Source organism: Pezoporus occidentalis, unplaced genomic scaffold (genome assembly GCF_034315485.1).
Source record: "Pezoporus occidentalis ecotype Australia unplaced genomic scaffold, CSIRO_AGI_Poc_V1 ctg58, whole genome shotgun sequence".
In the NCBI taxonomy this organism is placed as follows: Eukaryota; Metazoa; Chordata; class Aves; order Psittaciformes; family Psittacidae; genus Pezoporus; species Pezoporus occidentalis.
Genome location: NW_026915921.1, coordinates 1954299 through 1974832, shown reverse-complemented (window position 1 = coordinate 1974832; position 20534 = coordinate 1954299). Strand labels below are relative to the sequence as shown.

Sequence of the window (20534 nt, the reverse complement as noted above, 5' to 3'; positions counted from 1 at the left end):
TCCAACAAGAATAATATTCCTATAGTAACACTTGGTATAGTCCAGCAAAGGTCAAGCTCAGTCAACTCATAGCAAATGAGCATAAAATGAAGAGAATAAAATTCACAGAAGAATGTGTATCTACAAGTGATGCAGAGCACAATATAAAAAGCTCCTACTTAGCAAAATTTAACATTCACTTCAATGTAATGACAAGCTCCTACAACCCTTTACAGCCATGTCTAAAACAGAAGCTTCTTTTCTGCTCCAACCCCAACAAAGGAACTGGAAAAAAAAAAAAAAGAGATTCACAAGTATGACATTGCAATTATACTTCAGTGTATGCAGCGTCTCCTACTCTCAACTTTACTGACACTGAATCACCTCTAGGAAAGCAGATGTTGCTTTTAAATAATTAACCAGTAGTAATACAGGTCCTACACACCCAAAGGCACCTCTCCTGGGTCTGTTTCACAACAAGGAGGTAGCTGCTCCTTCACTGACAATCTTCCCTTTTGTTTTTCAAGTGAAAACTGATCATCTGTATTTTTAGCATTTAATTTTCCGTCTTAGTGAACAATGGTAAAACCTTCAAAAGGAAAACCAGTGTTTCTGAACTAGAAGTTGGAAAACTTACATGAACAGCCTTGAGTTACATGAACAACATTAAGGACCAAAAGCAAGTAGCCAATAAGCACATTAAATAAAGCTACTCAATGCTTTGAAGACTTAAGCTTTAATATTTGAATATTTAAGAGCTTTAGCTCAAATAACAGTATCTTTGAAAAAAAAAGTCATTCTTTGCAAGTACCCCTGCCCCTTTTCTTCCATCAGGTTGGAAGCGGGGAACTGGAAAGTGTTTCCTCCTAAACTTCAGTTTTCCTCCCAAGGATCCTCTCATCTCACTCCAGAAATTCTTTCCCTTTTTAGAAGTTAAAGGAATAGCTCTGAACAAAACCATTTCTTCCATCATAATCTGGCAGTACTTTAAGCAAGCATCAGTGCTCCCCAAAGAGGATTTCTTCTTTGGCTTGTGTTCATAAGCAACTGACACAATACAAGTAGCCAATCTGAATTAGATCAAATACAAATGTCCTCTCCATCTTGAAAAAGCACCAGAGAGTCTTTAACAGCACTTTCAGATCACCTCTAACAAAACAGCAAATATTTCCTAAAATGTCCAACCTCCTAAGTGCAACTTGAGCACTGTTGATGTGAAAAGGCACCAAAAAAACTGAGTAATTTTAACTTGTATGATAATTTTATCTAGCATTGCCTACATCTCTTTTGAGCATAATTTTCAGTACACATTCACCCCAATAACAGAACAGACACATTGGAACTTGCCCATAAGGTCATGACTTCAGACATAAAACACATTAAAAATACTACTGAATGCAACTGCTTTCAAACTAACATTCTTTATTATCTACCCATAGCAGAGCCCCAAGCAAGACGACAGCAGTGTTCAATAGCACTCAGACTAGTACAGATCAATCTCTCTGGCAGATTTCTGTAAACAGAGAGCTCATTTAATGCTGAATCTATCACCTCACTGAAATAAGTGACTTAAAAAAGGGCTGACTAGAGAAAACTTAATGCGAAAAAATGCAAGGATTGCATGTAGGTAACAAGTTACCATTTACACTGAAATAACAGAAACCAGAAGTGAGGACTATGAGTTAATATCCAAAGGGAAAGAATAACAAACACGAAACCAAACTTTCATCTGCCATTTTGTTATTCGACTTCCCAAAAGAACAGCTTTTCAAGAAATGAAAGAAAATGTGGAAGGCAAACAGTTAGTGTACATTGTGTGCACACACATTTTCTGTGCCTACAGAGGCAGAACGATCACAGAAAAGTATCTAGAGATAGAACACATGATTTTTTATTTAAAAAAGAAAAGCTCTACTCAGAAGTGTTATGAAGCCTTCGGGCAAACTGCTGATGAGCATACCCATGGGACAACAACAGCATCACACATTTCTTAGAAGAGAGCTGAAGTAGCTAAGCCCCAAGTGTAAGGTCATTTCAGTTTGATGAATAACAGAAGGCAGGAGATACTGGAAGCAGCAGTTAGCTACAGGAAAGCTTCATCTCACACGCAGATGAGTTTAATCTTCTGCATACTTCTACAATCTCTAGCCAAGGGTATTAATAAACAAGAAAACCAGCAAGAACAGAGTTTCACACTCCTAAGTCCTGATGAGGTGGTTACAAAGGGATGCAACCCACTGATGCCAATTTTTATTAGGCCTTGGAATTAAGGATATATAAAAAGAATACAGAAGCTCCAAAGCCAAAAAGCAAAAAAGGAAAGGAAAAGGGCCAAGCCAAATGGCTTGACATTAACCTAGAGAAAAGTAATGGAAAACTGAAAATATTAGTAATATTACAATTACTATTATATATTATAATATATATATTAATATAATAATAGTAACAATAAAAAGAAACATGAGTGGATCAACAAATAAACTCAGCCCAAAGATGACAATAACTTCAGGCAATGTGTAGTGACGCAGGCAGTGCTGGACAGTCAAGTTAACAGGTCTACCACACACCCTAGAAATGAACTCCAAAACTACCTATGGACCACCACTGACAGGCAGGGCAATATGTAACATCCATGCAGTTCATGTGGTCTTCAGTTAAGCAAAAAATTCATCATACCTCTACATATAGCACTGATGGAACCAATCTACAACCATAGCTTCACGACAACATAAAAAAAATTAAAAAAAAAAAAAAATCAGAAAAACCCATGAGTATAGAAAAATGCATCTTGCTGTAAAGCACTCTGGCTCTTGCAGCACCTTTTACTGTAAATGTAATGGTTAGAATCAAATGCAAGAAGTCAAAATAGGGCCCAATTAAAAATTATTACAGTAATAGACTATTAGAACAAGTTGACAGGAGAAAAGGTGACAAATCCACTTTTGGATTAATCCAGTCAAAGCTAAATAATTTATCCAGAAGAAACTTCAGCAAGTCATTCTCTCAGCCCACTGCTAAGAGGCAAAATGAATAAAACATAACATATAGGATGATGTGTGATGGTCCATCTGCTTTTTAGTTTCACTGAGTAAACTCTGAATTTTTACATCATACTAATCCAATTTTAAGTTAATGGGAGCTTTGTAATCCAAAATGCCCAACTCCAAGCAAACCTTAAGAGTCTGAAAAGACTAAAAACAGAGATGGAAGAAAATAAGGTGCCTTGGTAGAAGGGTATAGAAGAAATATGATGACAGATAGCTCAACCTAAGTTTTCATCAAAGAAAAAAAAAAAAACAGCAAGAGATAAGAGGGCCAGAAACTGAGGTCTGACTGTGATTATTGCTGATTAAAATCTCTCAGAACAGAAAAAGCTCTTACCTTCTTGGTAAAAGCTTGAATTCAATTAATATTTTGATTTAAAATAGTAAAGACAGGATATCAGCTTTAGCAGGAGTTCAGAAGTTGTGTTACAATGAAGTACTTTCTCTACCCCAATCTCTGTGATCATAAAAGATTTCATAGCAGGAGACAAACAGTCCTTAGTAGGACTTATCCACTAACCAGAGATAGAACACTCACTTTCTACGAAAAATACTTAAAAGGCCATTTTTGCCTACTCCAACAGGTATTTATTATTATTATTCATGTAGAGGTGATATTTTGTTGTAATTTAAGGTAGCTCATTTGGGGAGGAAAAGAAGTAGCAGTGGGTAGTTAATGCTAGTTTAACTTTTACAATAGAAAAAAAGTCCAACAAAAACGTCATCCACCAGCTGTAACAATGAGATTACTCTAGAATTTGAGGAACAGCTTCTCACTAGTCCAGTTTAGGTGATAGGACTACTTGGATCCAGTGGACAATGTCAAACTGCTATGCAATGAAACAATGATCAAACCAGTAGCATTTTATGCTATTTACCAACTAATTTATTCTTTCATTATGGACAGGTAAGCTTGTAACAATAAGTAGAATGACAGCAAGTGACCACTCAGAACTACAAGATATTTAAGTGCTATTTGTACAGAAACATAAAGAAGATGAACACCTCTCCCAAACACACAGAAAACACAGCAACAATTTTCCTTTCCAGTCCATTTCAATCAGAAGCAGACAGTATCGTGAATTATGCTCATGATGCCACCTGGTATTTCATTAAAAGTTGGGGAAAGTTCAGCAAAGACTGCCACAATACCCTCTCATAAGCTTTTATGAGGCTTAGTGCTGTTACTGAATTTGTACAGCTCCTGGGGGCATGCACCACCAGCTTTCTGAAAATACATAGCCTATTTTTAAATATGAAGCAAAGTCAACAAGGACAACTACAACCCTAAATTTTTAATATTTTGAGTAGAGCAGGCATAAATTCAGACCCCCAAACCAAGCCTGACATCCCTCATCAAACATGACAAGTAACTGTCAGGACTTTCTCTTGAAAGACCATGATCTATCTCAGCAGCAACTTTCTAGACAGGCTGCTTTGGTTTTCTCTTTTCGATTACATATAGCAAATATTGAAAATAGACAGAATCATGGAACAGTTTGGCTTGGAAAGGACTTTAAGATCATTTAGTTCCAACCTCCTGCCACAGGCAAGGACACCTCACACTAGGCCAGACTGCTCAAAGCCCTGTCATATCACCTGAAGTACTAGCACAAAAAAACTGCACGTAACAGAGCAATTCGTCCCTGCAGACCAACAAGGCATCTAAAAACAATTAGCTCAAAGATGATTCTTTTCCATCTATTATGCCCCAAAAACATGCACTGAGATTGTTTGAGACAACACTCTCCAAACAGTATCAACCATCACAATTTACTTGGCATCTGTATCACAATCTACTGTGGGAGCAGGTGGCCATGAGCCCAGCTCCACTGCTCAGCATCCTCTGTCAAAACACTATGAAACTGCCAATTTAGAAGTTACCTGGTCCTCAGCCCTTCTGCTTCTCCTGTCTCCCCAATAGCCAGAGGAAAAGCAACAGTATGACTCATGTATTTATCCTGTACAAATCTTTGTTCACCTGCTCGACAGAAGTTATTTTTAGGGGAGGTAAACGCCAGGGCAGCACTGTGGTCCTGAACAGTTCCTTGTCCTCCAGCAATTCCCACTAAGGGGAAACCCGAATCCCTCGTGAATGTGATCTGTTTGTCCCTACTGCTTAAGAAACCAACAAACTAATTCCTCTTTAAATCTCTACACAACTTATTAGACTTTAAATGAAGTTTGTCATAAACAGACATACACATCAATTCCCCCCAGATGCATCAAAGCTCAGACTTTACCTTTGTAAGGCTTAATGCTGTAAGTGAGGCTTGGAAGAGGGAAGCAGAGATACCTTTTTTTTCGGCAGAGTATTAGCTGAAATGAAAGCCTCCCTTCCCAGAACTAGCCTGTGAAACCCATACAGCATTACTGTACCTCCTGTTTACTACCCATACTGCTGCGTTTCTGTATGTGCTTGCCCACAAAGTTACTCCTAGACCAAACTTAAGCAGAGAACAGGCAGCTCTCCCAGACTCGTCCACAGGAACAGCCTCCTGTCAAGGACAGGGAAGCACTCCCGAGTGAACCTCCGGCCCGGCCGGCAGGCCGCCTCTCCGGCTGCCAGGTCTCCAGCGGCCTGGAGGGGCGGCCTCCCCAGGGCAGAGCAGAACAGAGCAGAGCAGAGCAGGACAGGGCACCGCTGCAGGGTTTTAGGAGCCCTCCCGATCCCCAGGCGCGGGTCACTCACGGTCTCTGGAGCTGCTCCTCAGGGATAGCAGCCGGACCCTGCTGCTGCTGGAAAGAGCGCAACGACTCGAAGGCCTTCATCAGCTTCTCCATGGTGGCCATGTCCGCTCCGCCCGCGCCGGGCTCTGCTTCGCCCGTTGTGTCACCACCCGGGGGAGCGGGTGTCAGCGGGAGCCCTGGGTGCAGAGTCTGCTGCCCCGCGCCTTTGCCCGCGGTCCCGCCGAAGGCGCTGCTGGGGCTGGCGTGTGGAGCAGCGGGAGCTGGACACTTACCTTGGCGGCGGAACCGGCGCTCCCGTCGCGATCCCGGGCACACACGTTGTGCAGTCGTAGAGCACGTACTGAACACAGTACTCACCGGACACGGTGTATGGTATTTACACCCTTGGTCCCATTACAAAAGACTTAACTAAAACTAAACCAATAGTAGTGTGAACTTTCCAACTCCAGCCACCAGTTTTACTATGCATAGTTGTCAGTACACGGTTTAAATGATAGCTGGTGGGAAAGGGCACTTCAACTGGTATCACAAACATACGAAATTGGCTCCAGTAAAGGAAATGGGGAGGTGCCAGATTCTTTTCCGTGGTACCCAGTGACAGGAAGAGGAGCACTGGCCATAGACTAAAACACAAGAAATTTTGTTTCAAGATGAGGAAGAACTTCTTTATGTTGAGGGTGGCAGAGCACTGGAACAGGCTGGCTAGGAAGGTTGTGGAGTCTCCTAGTCTGAAGACACTCAAAACCCTCCTGAACACCTCTGGGCCACCTCTGGGCCACCTCTGTAATCTGCTCTAGGTGGCCCTGCGTTGGCAGGGGGCTTGGACTGCATGATCTCCAGAGGTGCCTTCCTCGTGAGTCTGTGACTTGTAAGAAAATAAACGCATAGTAATGACTTAATATGAATTTGGTTCTTGCGTGCAGGATGGACAAAAGAAGGGAAGGTCACGGTCTTTGGGTATTCAGGCCAACGTAAGCCATGAAAGAACTACCCTACTGCTCATTTTCCTGGCAAATAGTCAGCGTAGGTAACAGTGCTCTTGCCAGTTAACTTCATTAGTCCATTAATAAAAGATGAACCATTTGAGACATTCCTCCGAAAGTAAAACTATCTACAGTACTGAAAGCAATGCAACTTTGAGCAAACCCTCTATTTAATTATAAATGTGTAACAGAATTTGAGCTTTTAAGGTAGAGAAAGTATTTTCCCAAATTATTTTATGCTAAAGCTTGCAGAGAGTTTTCTCTGGAACATATGGGCCATCATGAATTTTTTTATTTAGCAAATGATACATGAAGAAAGATGACAGCATAGCTGGAATACTGCATACACTGTGTGACAACTGCCTGTGCCACTCCACAGTTGGAAATAAATATAAGCACATTAAAAAGAGCATAAGCTCTTATAAAAGGTTAAACAAGCCACCAACCAAATCAGTCTTTGCAGACCTGTCTTGGAGCTTTAGATGAGAACGGGTACCAGTCCCCCAGGGGCTGCTGACTCACCACAGAAATGCCAGGGCACAATCCTCTTCCTTCTCCTTTCAGAATTGTACTGGCAGCATTAACTATGCTGGTTGGGGTTGGGGTGCCTGGAAGAGAACTCAGGGCCATCAGATTTTTCTTCAGCAAGTACCTTATTGGTATATTCTCCCAGTTCAGATTTACTGATCTGTGGTTCTGCAAGTATCATGTCACTGATCCTGTTCAAACAGCAGTCCCACAAACAGCTGCACTGGCAAAAGTAAAGTGATGTAAAACTGGCAAGGAGCAAGAAAAAGCAGGCAGGGTTACAGAACAGGCATTTTTGTAAAGCCATCATTACCACAAAGAAAAATAAAATCACAACCTCAGTGGAATAACAGTGAATACCTAAAAGGTTACATAGAATTTAGTGGATGACGATTAATTCATCTCAACCTCCAGGAGAAAAGAAAGAACAGGCCTTTACCTTGTCTGCAAGACAGATTTGAACATCATGAATGTGACCACAGACTACCTAGGCATAGGTTATCTCCTGATCTAATGTTTTTAATAACAGGTTGGACAAAGACACTGAGACTATTTTTTGCCCCATCCTGCACTCACACTTAAGCAGCATTTCCGCATGTCCACAAACAATTCAGCAGGTAATCAGTACTATTCAGTAATCCAAGAGACTTTATGAGACTGCTGGCCCATGTAGTTTGACCTGCAATAATGTCACAATCTGCAATATGTCACAGCATGGTTATATCATTGTTAAAGTCACTTATAATTCAAAGCTGATTTGTACAGTCATTGGGTGCTTAGCCCTTCAACTCATGTCATCAAACAACAGTGAAAACCTTTGCATAAAGAGGACAAAACATTGGAAATATAAGCAGCTTACTGTTGAAAAGTATTTTATATTAAAAAACCTCCAAAACCCACAAATCCAATTAATCTCAAGGTATAGATTCTCTCAAGGAGAGGGAAATCTGGCTAGTTACCTTTGGCAATAGTATAAAACTGAATATGCATGATAAGGCTGCTGATGACAAGCTGCAGCTCCTATTGACTGCTCTTCATTCACACTCATAGTGTTACCACAGTAAAAGTGTTGACAAAAACAAGCCCATCCTGACAACTGTCTTTTCACAGGGAAACTTATGTAGAAATCAGACTATGAGATAAGGTATCAACTGAGCAAATACAACAGAGCAAGGGCACTTTTTCCTGGATCTGACAATCTGGCACTGGTAAAGATCATGTAATACATGATGTAATGCATGATGTAATGTATGTAATACACATCTTCTTTAACAAATTGCAGGGTTTTTTGTTTCAAATTACAATTTTACTTTTATTTATCCTGGCTACCATGATAGACATGGTAAAGAAATCACATTAGACAGTAGTACATGTGGTTGAGACAGGCGGCAGTGTTTTGCTTTTATTTCAGGAATAACTACTAGAACATCCAGGAAAACAGCTCATACACAAACAGTTCAATAGTTTGGAGATACCAACACTAACATGTCACATTGAACAATCAGCCTCGCTATACTTGAACAGCATTCTGGTGTTCTGGACACACGTGGAACATGAGGAAAGTTACCTGCATCTCATGTGCAAAACTTAAATGACACCATAAGAACAAATCTGAACTAAAAGAGGATTGTACATTCAGCAGAAGAGACATCAGCATCACCAAAATGAGCCAGGCAGGTAATTAAAATCAAAGGAAACATAAAATTTGGCTTTAAGATGGTTCCAATTAATTCTTAAATTTTAATTCAATTTTTTTTTATTACTTCCTAGAGAGAAGTATTTTCTGAAAAATCTATACTAATGTGAAAGGATAATTCCAGTGTTAAATTAGTGTAATATTAAATTGTGAACCAAAGCAAAATCATATTACTTCTACTGACTTCAGTAACTTGTAAACAAGTATTCTCTGTTTGGACAAATAGCAATGAGAGGTTTCTTACACCAGTATTGTTTGAAAAATAATTTAAGTGCAATCTAAAAATGGATTTTCAGTTGGTTTTAATAGATTCAATCACTGATTTCTCAAATTAGGCAATTTTATTTTGAGATGGAGATAATTCTCTTTCATAAACAAAAACCTTGGGATCTATTGTTTTAAAAATTATTTGGAAAAGAAAACCCATACAACGTGTTCTATTAAAGGCTCAGATTTGTCGATAGCACTCTCTGTTATGGGAATACCATAGTTTTTTTTCCTATTTACTTATTATTATACAGTAATTAGTTTTAAGTGCCCACTTTTTCCACTGAGACTTTGTTTTGTTGTTACAATCCAGACGCATAAAATCATCCCTATTATGAACACTACGCCTCTAGGAAGAAAACAAAAGCTGACTTTTTTAATATAGGAAGAGGACAACCCTGAGGCATGAAGATTCTATTCTGTTGGTCACAACATTCAAAAGCATTAAGTAAACCAGTAAGGTACAGGTACATGTTTCACAGTTTCTGAATTACAGATTCATGAGGTATGCACAAGCAGACATTAAGACTTACATATAGAAATGTTTGGAAACAGAAGCCACAGGAAAGGAGGATTCATCTCATGCAAGTAACTCCATGGAATTCCATAGGTCTTTCCAAATCTTGCACCAGTAGAACAAAGCACTTGGGCTGTTGCATTGTCTCACTGCTATTAAAGCCCTTAACACATGGATCTAGAATCTGAATTCACAGAGTTATAATGAAGTCACACTGAATGACTTCATGGAAATAAAAAGCTACTTAATCAGTAGACACAGCCTGCTGTCTTTTCCCTTCTTTGTCTCAGCTGTCCTGCAGAAACCAAGAGCAAAATGTGTATTAAATTTATCACACCACAATGTTTTACTTCCAGATGTTCTTCCCTCTCCTTACCCTTTCCCTGCTTTCAAAATACATCTCCAAGCTACTAATACTCCGGTAAAGAGATTTAAGCAATGTTAATCACCTTAAACACCATAATATCTTAATCTCCATGTACCATATAAGGAGAGTTTTGCTGATCCTTCAGTTTCTCATCCTTTCCAATTCATTAGGGGATTCACATTAGATGACATTTAGTCAGTATTATGTGGTTTTCTTTCTAGCCAAAGGGGACAAATGTATAGTAGAAAAATGCCATCTTTAGCCTATTGCGGTAAAAACCAACCCACCAACACCCCACAAACACCCCCAAGCAACAGAATATATGTTCTAGTCTTGCAAACATGTAGTTACTCAAAAACAGTAGCATTATTCAGACCATCAGAAAAAAAAAAGTGAAATTAAACTAAATAAAGCTTTGTAAAAATGAACAAATCCTCTACTTTTTTTGGATGGTTGGAGTTCCTTGTCCGAAGGAGCGGATGTGTAAGTAACCATTTCTTAGGAACAACTTTCCTTTTATCTGGCCTTTTTTTCTTCACAGACCCCTGGGGAATAATGAGTGTTATGCCTCAGCACTCCAGAATAGAGGATCTGATTTTATTTGATTTTTTTTAAGTTTTGATCCCTCCCCCTCCAATATGGAAAGAAAATTTGCAATACGTGGTAAGCAGACTTTCAAGTTTTCTTTATTTGTTAAAGCCAATTCCTGTAATTTCGTCATAAAAATTACTCAGCTTGTGTCCATAGTATTCTTGCCCAAATTTCAAGCAGGTATTATTGCTCTAAGCAAATACTAAAATCCATACTGTCACCCCATATTCCCTGTGTTTAAATTGAGTCACCTTTGCCTCAGAACAGGAAACCCAAGATCTTAAAAAATTAAACCCCTTAATCAGAGAAACATGATGATTTCTCCAATTCTCCATTCCCATCTTTAGAGTTGTTCTGTTACTGTGGTACATAATAAAGAGGGTCAGGTCAGACTCTGCCAGCTCATTGTCTCACATATAATGGCTCCAGCCAACACCCTTATTTCAGATATTTCTCTTCTTGTCAAGCCTCCCACTATTGCATCAGACTATCTTCCAGTAATTCATTCAAACACTCTCCCTCTGCCAGTTTCTCCCTTTGCACTTTTTACAGCAGTCATTTTGCTGTCCTCTGCTGTTTTAGACATCAGGAAAACTGCACTGAAAACACAGGGAGAGACTCATTCCTTATTTTGGTGGCACAGTAGCCAAGAGGAACAATTTCACATAGACACCACCTCATCCCCAGTAGGGTTCTGTAACACACTGGTTTTCCAACTTTATTCAAAGTCCAACCCATTAATGTATTTGTCACTAGAGACAGAATACTGTGAATTTAAACCTGACAATAGGCTTGAGCATCAAATGTGTCTTGCAAGTTTTTCAGAAGCAGCTTAAAGTTTTTGCAGTGGGTCTGCAGATCACAAGCACAAACCTATTTGAGGTAGAGGGACAATCAGGAGCTCTGTGTGTATAATACATGTGTGGTCTAGTTGGTGCCCTAGAGGTTTGAGAGAAAAAAGAAACATTCGCACTCAGAGGAGACAAATCTTCAGAGCACAGAACAAGCTATGTAACAAATGTCTTGTCTCCAACTCCAAGAGTGTTCCATTATATTTGAAATCCCTAACTCCAATTTTGAAACCAGAAGCAGCTCTTAATGTGTTCCCTAAATTCATTCTCATACACACATTAACAGTTTTACCAGAAACTTTACAAGATGAAAAGAAAGCCTGGCATACTTTGAGTCCAGAAGAAGGGAAGTTTGACAAGCTTTCAAGCAGCTGGAAACAGTTTTGCTTATGAGCATCAGGTAATCATAACTAAAACTTCAATACCAGCTCCACATCTGCGTCAAGCAAACATTAAAACCTGCCTTTAATGCTTAAGTTTTTAAAGGTTCTAAGGAAAGATTATTTACATAATTAAATTTGACACTTAATACTACTTTGTTCTTCCCTCAGTTGCAGTGATTGCTGTCAACCCCATAATATTGCGCATTCCAACATAATAAGCAGAGATGAAGTTAGTAATGAGCCCATGCTTTGTTTTGTAACCCATTATAAAACTGTAACATCCTACAGGGAGTTGTAAACAATTTAATTTACAGGAAAAACTAAAAAGGTGCCCCCACAGGTAAAAATAAACCCTTTTAGTAAAGACAACAAAGTACTCAAAATATAACTCCAGAATTTTGGCATGGGTCTACTCACAAAGTCCATGCCAAGAAACTGTACAGAGAGGATACGTAAGACGGGTAGAAAACAAGAATGGGGTAAATATAGTTTGTTACAGGATTAAGCTAAATGGTCAGAATTCGCCATACATATAGAAATACAGAAAGATGTTCTACAGAGTGAGAGAGTAAAGAGCAGTTCCATAATAGCTGGCCATAGTGCACCGAATTCCTTTTTTTCCTTAGCAGTTGCTTGAGAGATACATTAGGTAAGAGAGGACTGCCACGCTGCTGGATAATACCAGAATTCTGGAATTTATCAGTACAGCAATTTTACTGTTAAGAAAAACTGCTAATAAAGGCCCTGAACAGAAGAATTTTACCAATAGCATACAAAGTCAAGTTACGCTGATGCCATAGATATCTCTGTGCTTTAAAATCCTTTCAGTATTTCTAGATTCATTCCACTGGGAGGAAAAAAAAAAAAAAAAAAAAAAAAAATCAAGGTAAATCAAATACATACAGAAACACACTCACTCAAATGGCACTCATTGCGTTTTGTACAATTAAGCTTTAGTGAAAATATACATCTTAAAACAAATGAAGTACAAATGTACAAAAATCTTGAACTCAGATAAAAAATATATATAATACACTTTGCTACAGAGATATAAAACATTTAAAGTTTGCTCATCCTTTCTGATGAGAGCAAAACAATTTAAAGTCGGGAGGACTCCTGCTCATCGTCACTGCAATCAGATTTAAAGCAGACCTGCAAGAGAAGACAAAAGAGAGAATTTGGCTGCAGAACTGACACTATCATTGGTTTGTGTGTTTTATGGGCCACATAAAGGCTAGGGGTGGGGCGGTAGATGGCTTTTTCCAGCACATTTTATTCCATACTAACTAAATACTTTGGGAATATCAAAGGAAACCACAACCCAACCCCAAATCTCAACTCATTAAAGTTTCATTTAACCTTAAGTTCCTTCCTTCTTTTAACTTCACAAGACAATTAACTGCAGTCTTACAACTTCAAAACCAACTAAAGGCCCTCAAGCCATATTGTTTTTTTTAGGACTCTTTCTCAATACATAGAACTATATCTCGGGACTGTCTGAAACCTGCTGATTCAGTTGAGAAAAGACTACAGTATGACACAAGCTTTAACTTCAGCTGTGTGACATTATCAGTACACTTAACCATTCCTTCGATTCCATTATTGTAAGCGGGGGAAAAGTGAATTTGAAAAGGTGGACTAAAAATGAGAGTACTATTATACATTCCATTAGCACTGTACCATTTTAGAGAGGGGAATTACCAGCTGATGACAAAAAATATCATCATGCAATATTAATACACGACCCTGTTGTATGCTCCTAGCAATTTTAAAATTCCATTTCTGCTTGAAAGCAAGAGTCATTTCTCCAGAAGTGCTCTCTACTAGAATACACTCATGCTTCTCAAAGATAATTCTGCTCTAAGTGCAGGCATACTGAACAAGCAGAATTGTGTTCAACATCTTCAACTGAAGACCTTTACAAATAGCCTATTTCTCCTGACCTAAAAACAAGCACAATATGCCACGTGTCTTTTAGGTGGTAAAAACTCAAGTCATACACCTCTAAATATTTACTAAAGAGTAGAAGTTATGTGTGTAAGAGAACGCTGTGCATTATCAGTTGTGTAAACATGTATTATGCTGTTTTGGTAAAGGCATTAAACTACCCAAGATGTTTTAGTGTTTGTTTCATGACACCTCACACTGAGTCATTCAGGGGATATTTTTACTTATTAAATACACTAAAATGCTTCATTGGGAGCCCAGCTTTCTGAAGGAGTCCCAGGAGTTGCATTGCTCCACCATACTCCTGAGTTCATTAGTCAATGTTATTTAAGTTTTTGCAGAGATGGCCTCAGTTACCTCTGAAGTCATCTCCCCAGAACTTTTTATAGGAGACTGGCAAAATGCATAAGAAGCAAGACCCAAATTAATATATTTAAGAAAGAACAATCTATACCCCATCTGTTAACAGAACACACCACCTTCTCCCCAGTTAACAGCTAGCAGAGACTAGAGGAAGACAGAATGCTGAGGGAGGAAAAACTCCTGGAGTTCTACGGATTTCTGCTGTTTCTGAAATGCAGTGCAGGGGCAAAGCCATAATAAACCAGATTTCATTAGTTTCAGTATTCAGCAAATAACTAATTTTGCCTATCACAAAATAATATAAAAGACTGAGTGGATTTTAAGGTCTTAGTGCCAATTTTCCTATGAATGAAAAGAAATACCCTTACCTCTCCACTAAAAAGTCTGTGAAAAAAGCCTCTCTTTGGTTTAGGAGACCTCTCTCTGTCTGGTGACACAGTACCATCAGTTTCATATGCATTGATATCTTCAAAGCATCCCGTTTCAATCATCTTTGAAACACATGAAATACAAATGAAATATCCACACAAGCCTCTCAGACAAGTTCCATGCATTATCTGTTCAGCCTGGCTCCTAACAACTTACAAATTCATCAGCCAAACTACACCACTTGCAGAGCTCTGTGAAGGAAGACACAAAGTCTGCATTAACTCTCCTTGTGCATCCAGCAAAATAAAGAACAGCAATAAAGGCACTGCCATGCAAGTAAGTGCTCTGATGCCCTTTGCTCTGGTAAGGGACTTCTTCTGCCTATGAAGCAGTAATGAGAAGTTTTTAGAACAAGAAATTGATTTTCCTTTCATCTATTCTACTAATTTCAGAGTAGTCAGCCTAACAAATATAGGATCCCTATGCCCTGGACTGAACTTAATTAATAAACATGATATTGACTAGGAAAAATGATGATTCTGTGCAGAATACTACTACCTGCGTAGTACTAAGGGGATACTTTTTACCAAGCGGTTGAATTGCACTTCTTGGGGAAAAAGTAGCCGATGCCTGACCACAGTAATTTAAACATCATTCTGGTGTTCTGGGTAGAATTCAAGACAATACTGATTTCAGAAAGTTATAAATATCTTATAATATGGGGAAGACACTCATAGCGAAAACTACAATTTTAAATAATTGTTAGTGAGTTTTCTTTGTGAAATAACAGACTAAAATGCGCACACAGAGGTGGCAAAATTCTAGTATGCTATGCAGAAAACTAGAATACTCACTCAATAGACAGATGAAAAAGCTTTAACAGGAAGTGTGCCTCAAGCTGTATTGAACTGTTTGTTTTGAAATGTTAGAAAAGGTGAATCTGCAGTTCTGTATTACCATTCACTCAGATACTCTATTGACACAAAGGCAAGATAACATATTTGCTTTTGAGTGTTTTGAATAGCATTCATTCCCTCCTATGAACAGCAGCATTGAATAACATGTGATAGAACAAGGAAAATGTGGTCATACTGTTGCTAAATACCATTCCATATTTTGCATCTATGATGACAAATGATATTCTGTTTGTGCAGATTTACCATAGATCTAAATTTGTAGCAGGTTTGGGGAGAAACTTGTCTTGGAAGTCACTCAGCAAAGAAGTCTAAAGCAGACGTCTATTTACATCTTACACAGAAAGTTAATCCTATAATTATGTCCCTTATAAATCTTCTATATTGCTGTTCTAAAGGAAATAATTTTTAATGAAATATACAATACCTCATTTTGCCAAGGGATTGAGACACAACCCGTAACAAATTTGGAATAGAAGTCATCATCTGTAGTATCCAGGTTCACTCCTTTTACTGTTGAGAACTGCTCTATGTCCAGGACATCTTTACAATATACGGCACGTGGCTGCAGTATAAGACAAGATTGCTTCATTAAGGTTTTGGGGTTGGGGGTTTTTGTGGATTGGTTTGTTTATTTCCCTAGATGAGCAAAAAGGGAGCAAAATGCCTGCATATATATACGTATTTCATGTTGCTGATCACCAAATGACACAATACTACAAAATGACCAAAAATACTACAGAAATGAAAAAACTTAAAAAGACTCCCTTCATAAGGCACCTGAGCAATTCCATCCATCCTGCAAGTAACAGAAAAGAAATATCAAAACCAGAAACAGCATACAGCTTCTCTGGGTTTCTTCGTGGTTGTCATAATTCACTTATCATCTGTCACCCTCCTTTCAACTCCAGAGTAATTTATTCAAAGGTAGTCTTCATTTGTTCAGCGTCTGAGCTACAGAAGTAGACTTTTAAGGGCTAAGAAATCAGTTATTTACTGATTTATTGTAAATCATTTTGTGATCTCAGATGAAATTTGGATATAAGGAAGAAGCTCTTTACTGTGAGGGTGGTGAGGCACTGGAACAGGTTGCCCAAGGGAGTGGTAAATGCTCCATCCCTGCCAGTGTTCAAAGCCAGGCTGGACAGATCCTTGGGCAACATGGTCTAGAGTGAGGCATCCCTGCCCATACCAGGGGGTTGGAACTGTATGATCTTAAGGTTCTTTCCAACCCTAACTATTCTACGATGAAGACAGTGGCATTCTCCTGCCAGTTTAACTAAGTTCAAGGGTTTCTTTTGAGCCACATGATTGCTGACATGGAATTACGGCAGTTCTTGCCTTTTTAGATACTAATCAAATCTGTCTCACCTACTTACATCTGGCAAAAATGGAGGTTCTAACATGTTAGCTTCCAGCCTCTTGAAGTTAATATTCTTGAAAATAGGATGTTGCTTTACAATAGTAGCTCCGTCTTCTGTGCAACCCAGTCGTTCCCCTGGATTTTTAGCAAGTAACTGCAAAGATATAGGGATATGTATCCAGTGATACAATCCCATAATAAAAAATAAAGGAAGAAAGAAAGAAAGCAAAAATATAAGTCTTTAAAAATGCTTATTTTTTACTTGGCTTTTTATTACGTGAAATTTATCATGATATAAAAATGAACTGGAAATCCAAACTACAACATTCTGGAAGCAAAAAGACTATAAGTAGGCAAAAGAATCCTTGAAAGCAGCCCCTTTGAAGATTATACCCAAACTTATATAAAACATATTTTAATTGATGCCATACTGAATAGATTTTTACAGTACAGACTTTGCTGTAGACTTTACTTTCAGGAAATAGAATTACCTTTTTTTTTTTCCAATGGGCTTAAGTAATGAACATATTTTGCATAAACTACTCAAGAAAACTTAGACGCTTTCTGTACAGCCATGCCTCTTATTAAATTTAAGAACATGCAAGATCAAAACAGCTCGTATCATACAGAGTCTTTTACGCAAGGGAACTAGTGTACTATGCCATTTCTGCCCATGCAGTATCAAAGATGAGCATGCTAGTGTACTCCTTCTATAATTAGATGTGGTCCAAGGAGTACTGGAACTTTTCATTCAGATGATGAAAAAACAATTTATGCAGCCTGTCTTCCTTTTGAAAACAATTCTGAATCCTCAGAGTTTGATAACTGAACAACTCATGGACATTCACAAACTTCTATCTGAAGATTTTAGAACTCCAGCTTTGAAAAATTCTCAATGGAAAATGTTAAAGTAGTTCATCTCTTAAAAAGGATTAGAAATTTAATTTTCAAACCTCTATGTCTCTTCACCCACCATCCTGCAGATTGATTTTGCCTCCTCTGAGAACTTGTCAGAATATGTTTCCTGGTCTTCCTTTACTCTCCTGTCAATTTCATCCCGTTTGACCCTTTCCTTATGTTTCCTGAATGGAGACTGTCCTTCAATCATTTCATAAATCAAGCACCCGAGACCCCACCAATCCGGGCTGAATGTGTACTTCTCGTTTTTCAGCACTTCTGGAGCTACAAAACACAAACAAAGAAACCCCAATGACAGTTCCCTTTAAATTGACTAATTGAATATTGGAAAAACTCTCTGGTACTCTTTTGGCTCTGTGCAGAGACCTCTGCACCACTCCTTTGTACTTTGAAGAAACATTCATTTCTACAGTCAGGACTCTGTTTATATCCAAGAGAAGCACTTGAGTTCTTTAACACTCGAGATCAGTATTATTTACAAAATGAGAATGAAGTTTTTTCAAAGCATGAAAATAAACCCTGTTGTCACAGTAATTCATCTGCTTACCTGTGACCCTAAATCTCTTAGAGCCTCAGAAACAAATGAGATGCTTTCTTAAAGCTCCACCTAAAACTAGAATTTCCAGAGTTAAGTTTTCAAGTTTATCACTAGCTATTAGTAATTGACTACTAACATCTACCACCACATATTGTAACATTTCTTCCCATGTCTAGTAACTAATCCAGGCCCAGAATATTTAATTGGAGAAGTCATTCATATATCCACAGAAGCACATTTTCTGTGAAAATATAACTAGCAAAAGACACTTTACATACCCATGTAACCAACAGTCCCAACCCGTCCTCGGACCGTTTCTCCTTCTGGAATCTGCACAGCTAATCCAAGATCTGAAATTCTGATATGTCCTATTTACATTAAAATAAAGTATACATTGTCAGCAAATAATACAATATTATCACTTTTAATACAAAAAACAAAATCAAAATCATCCACCCCAAAACGTTCATACACTCACAAACTTAAGTTTATTTAACTTAACTAGAAAGGAGTGATTTATCATTATTCAACTCTTCCTAAATACATAAAGGAGGAGAGGGACAGATCTAATTGATTTCCTGAAAGTCATAGAAAAAGGTTGCTGTTAAGTACTCTAATTCCTAGCTTTGACAGAGGCTGCTACTCTATGACAACTAGAAATGATGACCGCTCATTTCAAATTCTGTATCTATACATCAGACACTTGTATTTTTCCATTGTATATGCCTGCCCATCACAACATCAGAATTTACTCTATTTAGTCCATATATGAGAAAACTGTAACCTGTACTGAGACAACCAACTAAACTTTGTTAGATTTTCCTCTAACAAAGCAATAATAATGCTAAGCACAAGAAATTGGAATCACTATCTGCATTCCCACCCCAAAAGAAAAGTAGCTTAGCCGTAACCTACTTAGAACTATTTGTATTCTAACATGTCCATTCAATATTAGGGTTTCTCCTTCTCAAGAATCACTCCAATGTAGATAACAGCTTCTATTTCACTTTATTAGTCAAACTTCCCAAGTTGACTGCCTTTCCTGTTACACATTTACACTACTACCTCTAATCTAGTAGGCTGGTGTGAGACTATGATTTGTTATGATGGGGAAACAGTCCAAGAAGGGAGTAAGTTCATCCACCCTCCCTTAGATTCCCATGGACAGATGCAGTTCTTTGCTGGACAGACTCAAGAGCAAATGATTCAAAATAGTTCAAGAAAAGAATTGTACTGACATGATTGTAACTTAAAAATACATAAGGTATTTTCTTTAAAAATATAAAAGACTAGACAGAAGGAAGGGCAATTAGAGCTGCCACTCAATTTTAAAACAGAAAATTGCCACAATCATCTCTAGTAGAAAGGTTCAGGGAAAGAAAAACAAAAGACAAGACATTTATTTCTAATAGTGGATATAAGGGCAGGGACAGTATCATTTACAAAACCAGCACAGATTCACAGAATAACTCAGGCTCGAAGGGACTTCAGAAGGTTGCAGGTGCAAACTCCTGAGCAAGCAAGTGTTCAAGGATTTTTAAATTCTTGTCTAGAAAACCTCCAAGAGTGGACACTGCATCACCTCTCTGGGTAGCCTGTTCAGCTGTCCGAGTGTCCTTTGTGCATATATTCTCTGTCATTCAAAAGCTCTGCAGGATCACTGTTAGTTAACAGCATATTAATTTCTTCTTTACATGTAATACAGAATCAAGGGGGAGGGAGAGTGGAGAAAGTCAAGTGCCACTCTATATACTGGTTGAAAATAACTAAATGCTCTTAAGCAGCAAATGTATTTTAAATACATTCAGATGCTTTTCCATTCCCTGACATCTGATGAGCCCTTTTTCACATGCAGGATCCGAGCTCCTGAAGCGATTTTCTAATTAGGCCCCTCTGCTCTCTGGAACAAGATCAGAATATCCCTGGCAAAGAGAAAGCATTCTAGTGCAGTCCTGCAAGGCTACTTTTTTTCCTCAAAGAAGCATTCAGCTTTCGCAAGACACTGCTGGAGAGAAAAATTAAAGAATGCATTTGATGTCTAAGCAAAGCTTTAGGTCTTGGAAAGTGACTTCTCCCAAGCATCACCTTTTTAGAAATTTTATCAGTCAGAACATGCTGACTTTTAAAAATATATTGCGCTAATGATCTCAAAAATGGTTTTTAACTAAAATATTCAGCAATTGCAAAAATAAGCTGGTAATATTATTGCCCATCTCAGAAGTATT

The 20534-nt window shown here is 38.3% G+C and overlaps 2 protein-coding genes across 5 annotated transcripts in view; both read right to left on the bottom strand.

Moving 5' to 3' along the window:
• HTT (huntingtin) overlaps positions 1-5830 on the bottom strand; it is an 83904-nt gene extending 78074 nt beyond the window's left edge. For both annotated transcript variants that reach the window (XM_062638724.1, XM_062638725.1), the window contains exon 1: positions 5716-5830. In XM_062638724.1, coding sequence (XP_062494708.1) covers positions 5716-5816 — 101 coding nt within the window. In that variant the 5' untranslated portion in view covers positions 5817-5830. The remainder of the gene's footprint in view (positions 1-5715) is intronic.
• Positions 5831-8596: 2766 nt separating this feature from the next.
• The window catches only part of GRK4 (G protein-coupled receptor kinase 4), a 39232-nt gene continuing 27294 nt past the window's right edge, over positions 8597-20534 (bottom strand). Inside the window, exons 11-17 of one of the 3 annotated variants that reach the window (XM_062638722.1) lie at positions 18588-18677; positions 17827-18035; positions 17116-17181; positions 16870-17007; positions 15918-16055; positions 14576-14698; positions 8597-13049 (exon numbers count right to left, since the gene is read on the bottom strand). In XM_062638722.1, the coding sequence (XP_062494706.1) occupies positions 12996-13049; positions 14576-14698; positions 15918-16055; positions 16870-17007; positions 17116-17181; positions 17827-18035; positions 18588-18677 (818 nt within the window). In that variant the 3' untranslated portion in view covers positions 8597-12995. Of the gene's footprint in view, positions 13050-14575; positions 14699-15917; positions 16056-16861; positions 17008-17115; positions 17182-17826; positions 18036-18587; positions 18678-20534 lie in introns of those variants that run through there. The other 2 variants (XM_062638723.1, XR_009968504.1) reach the window with 2 other exon arrangements.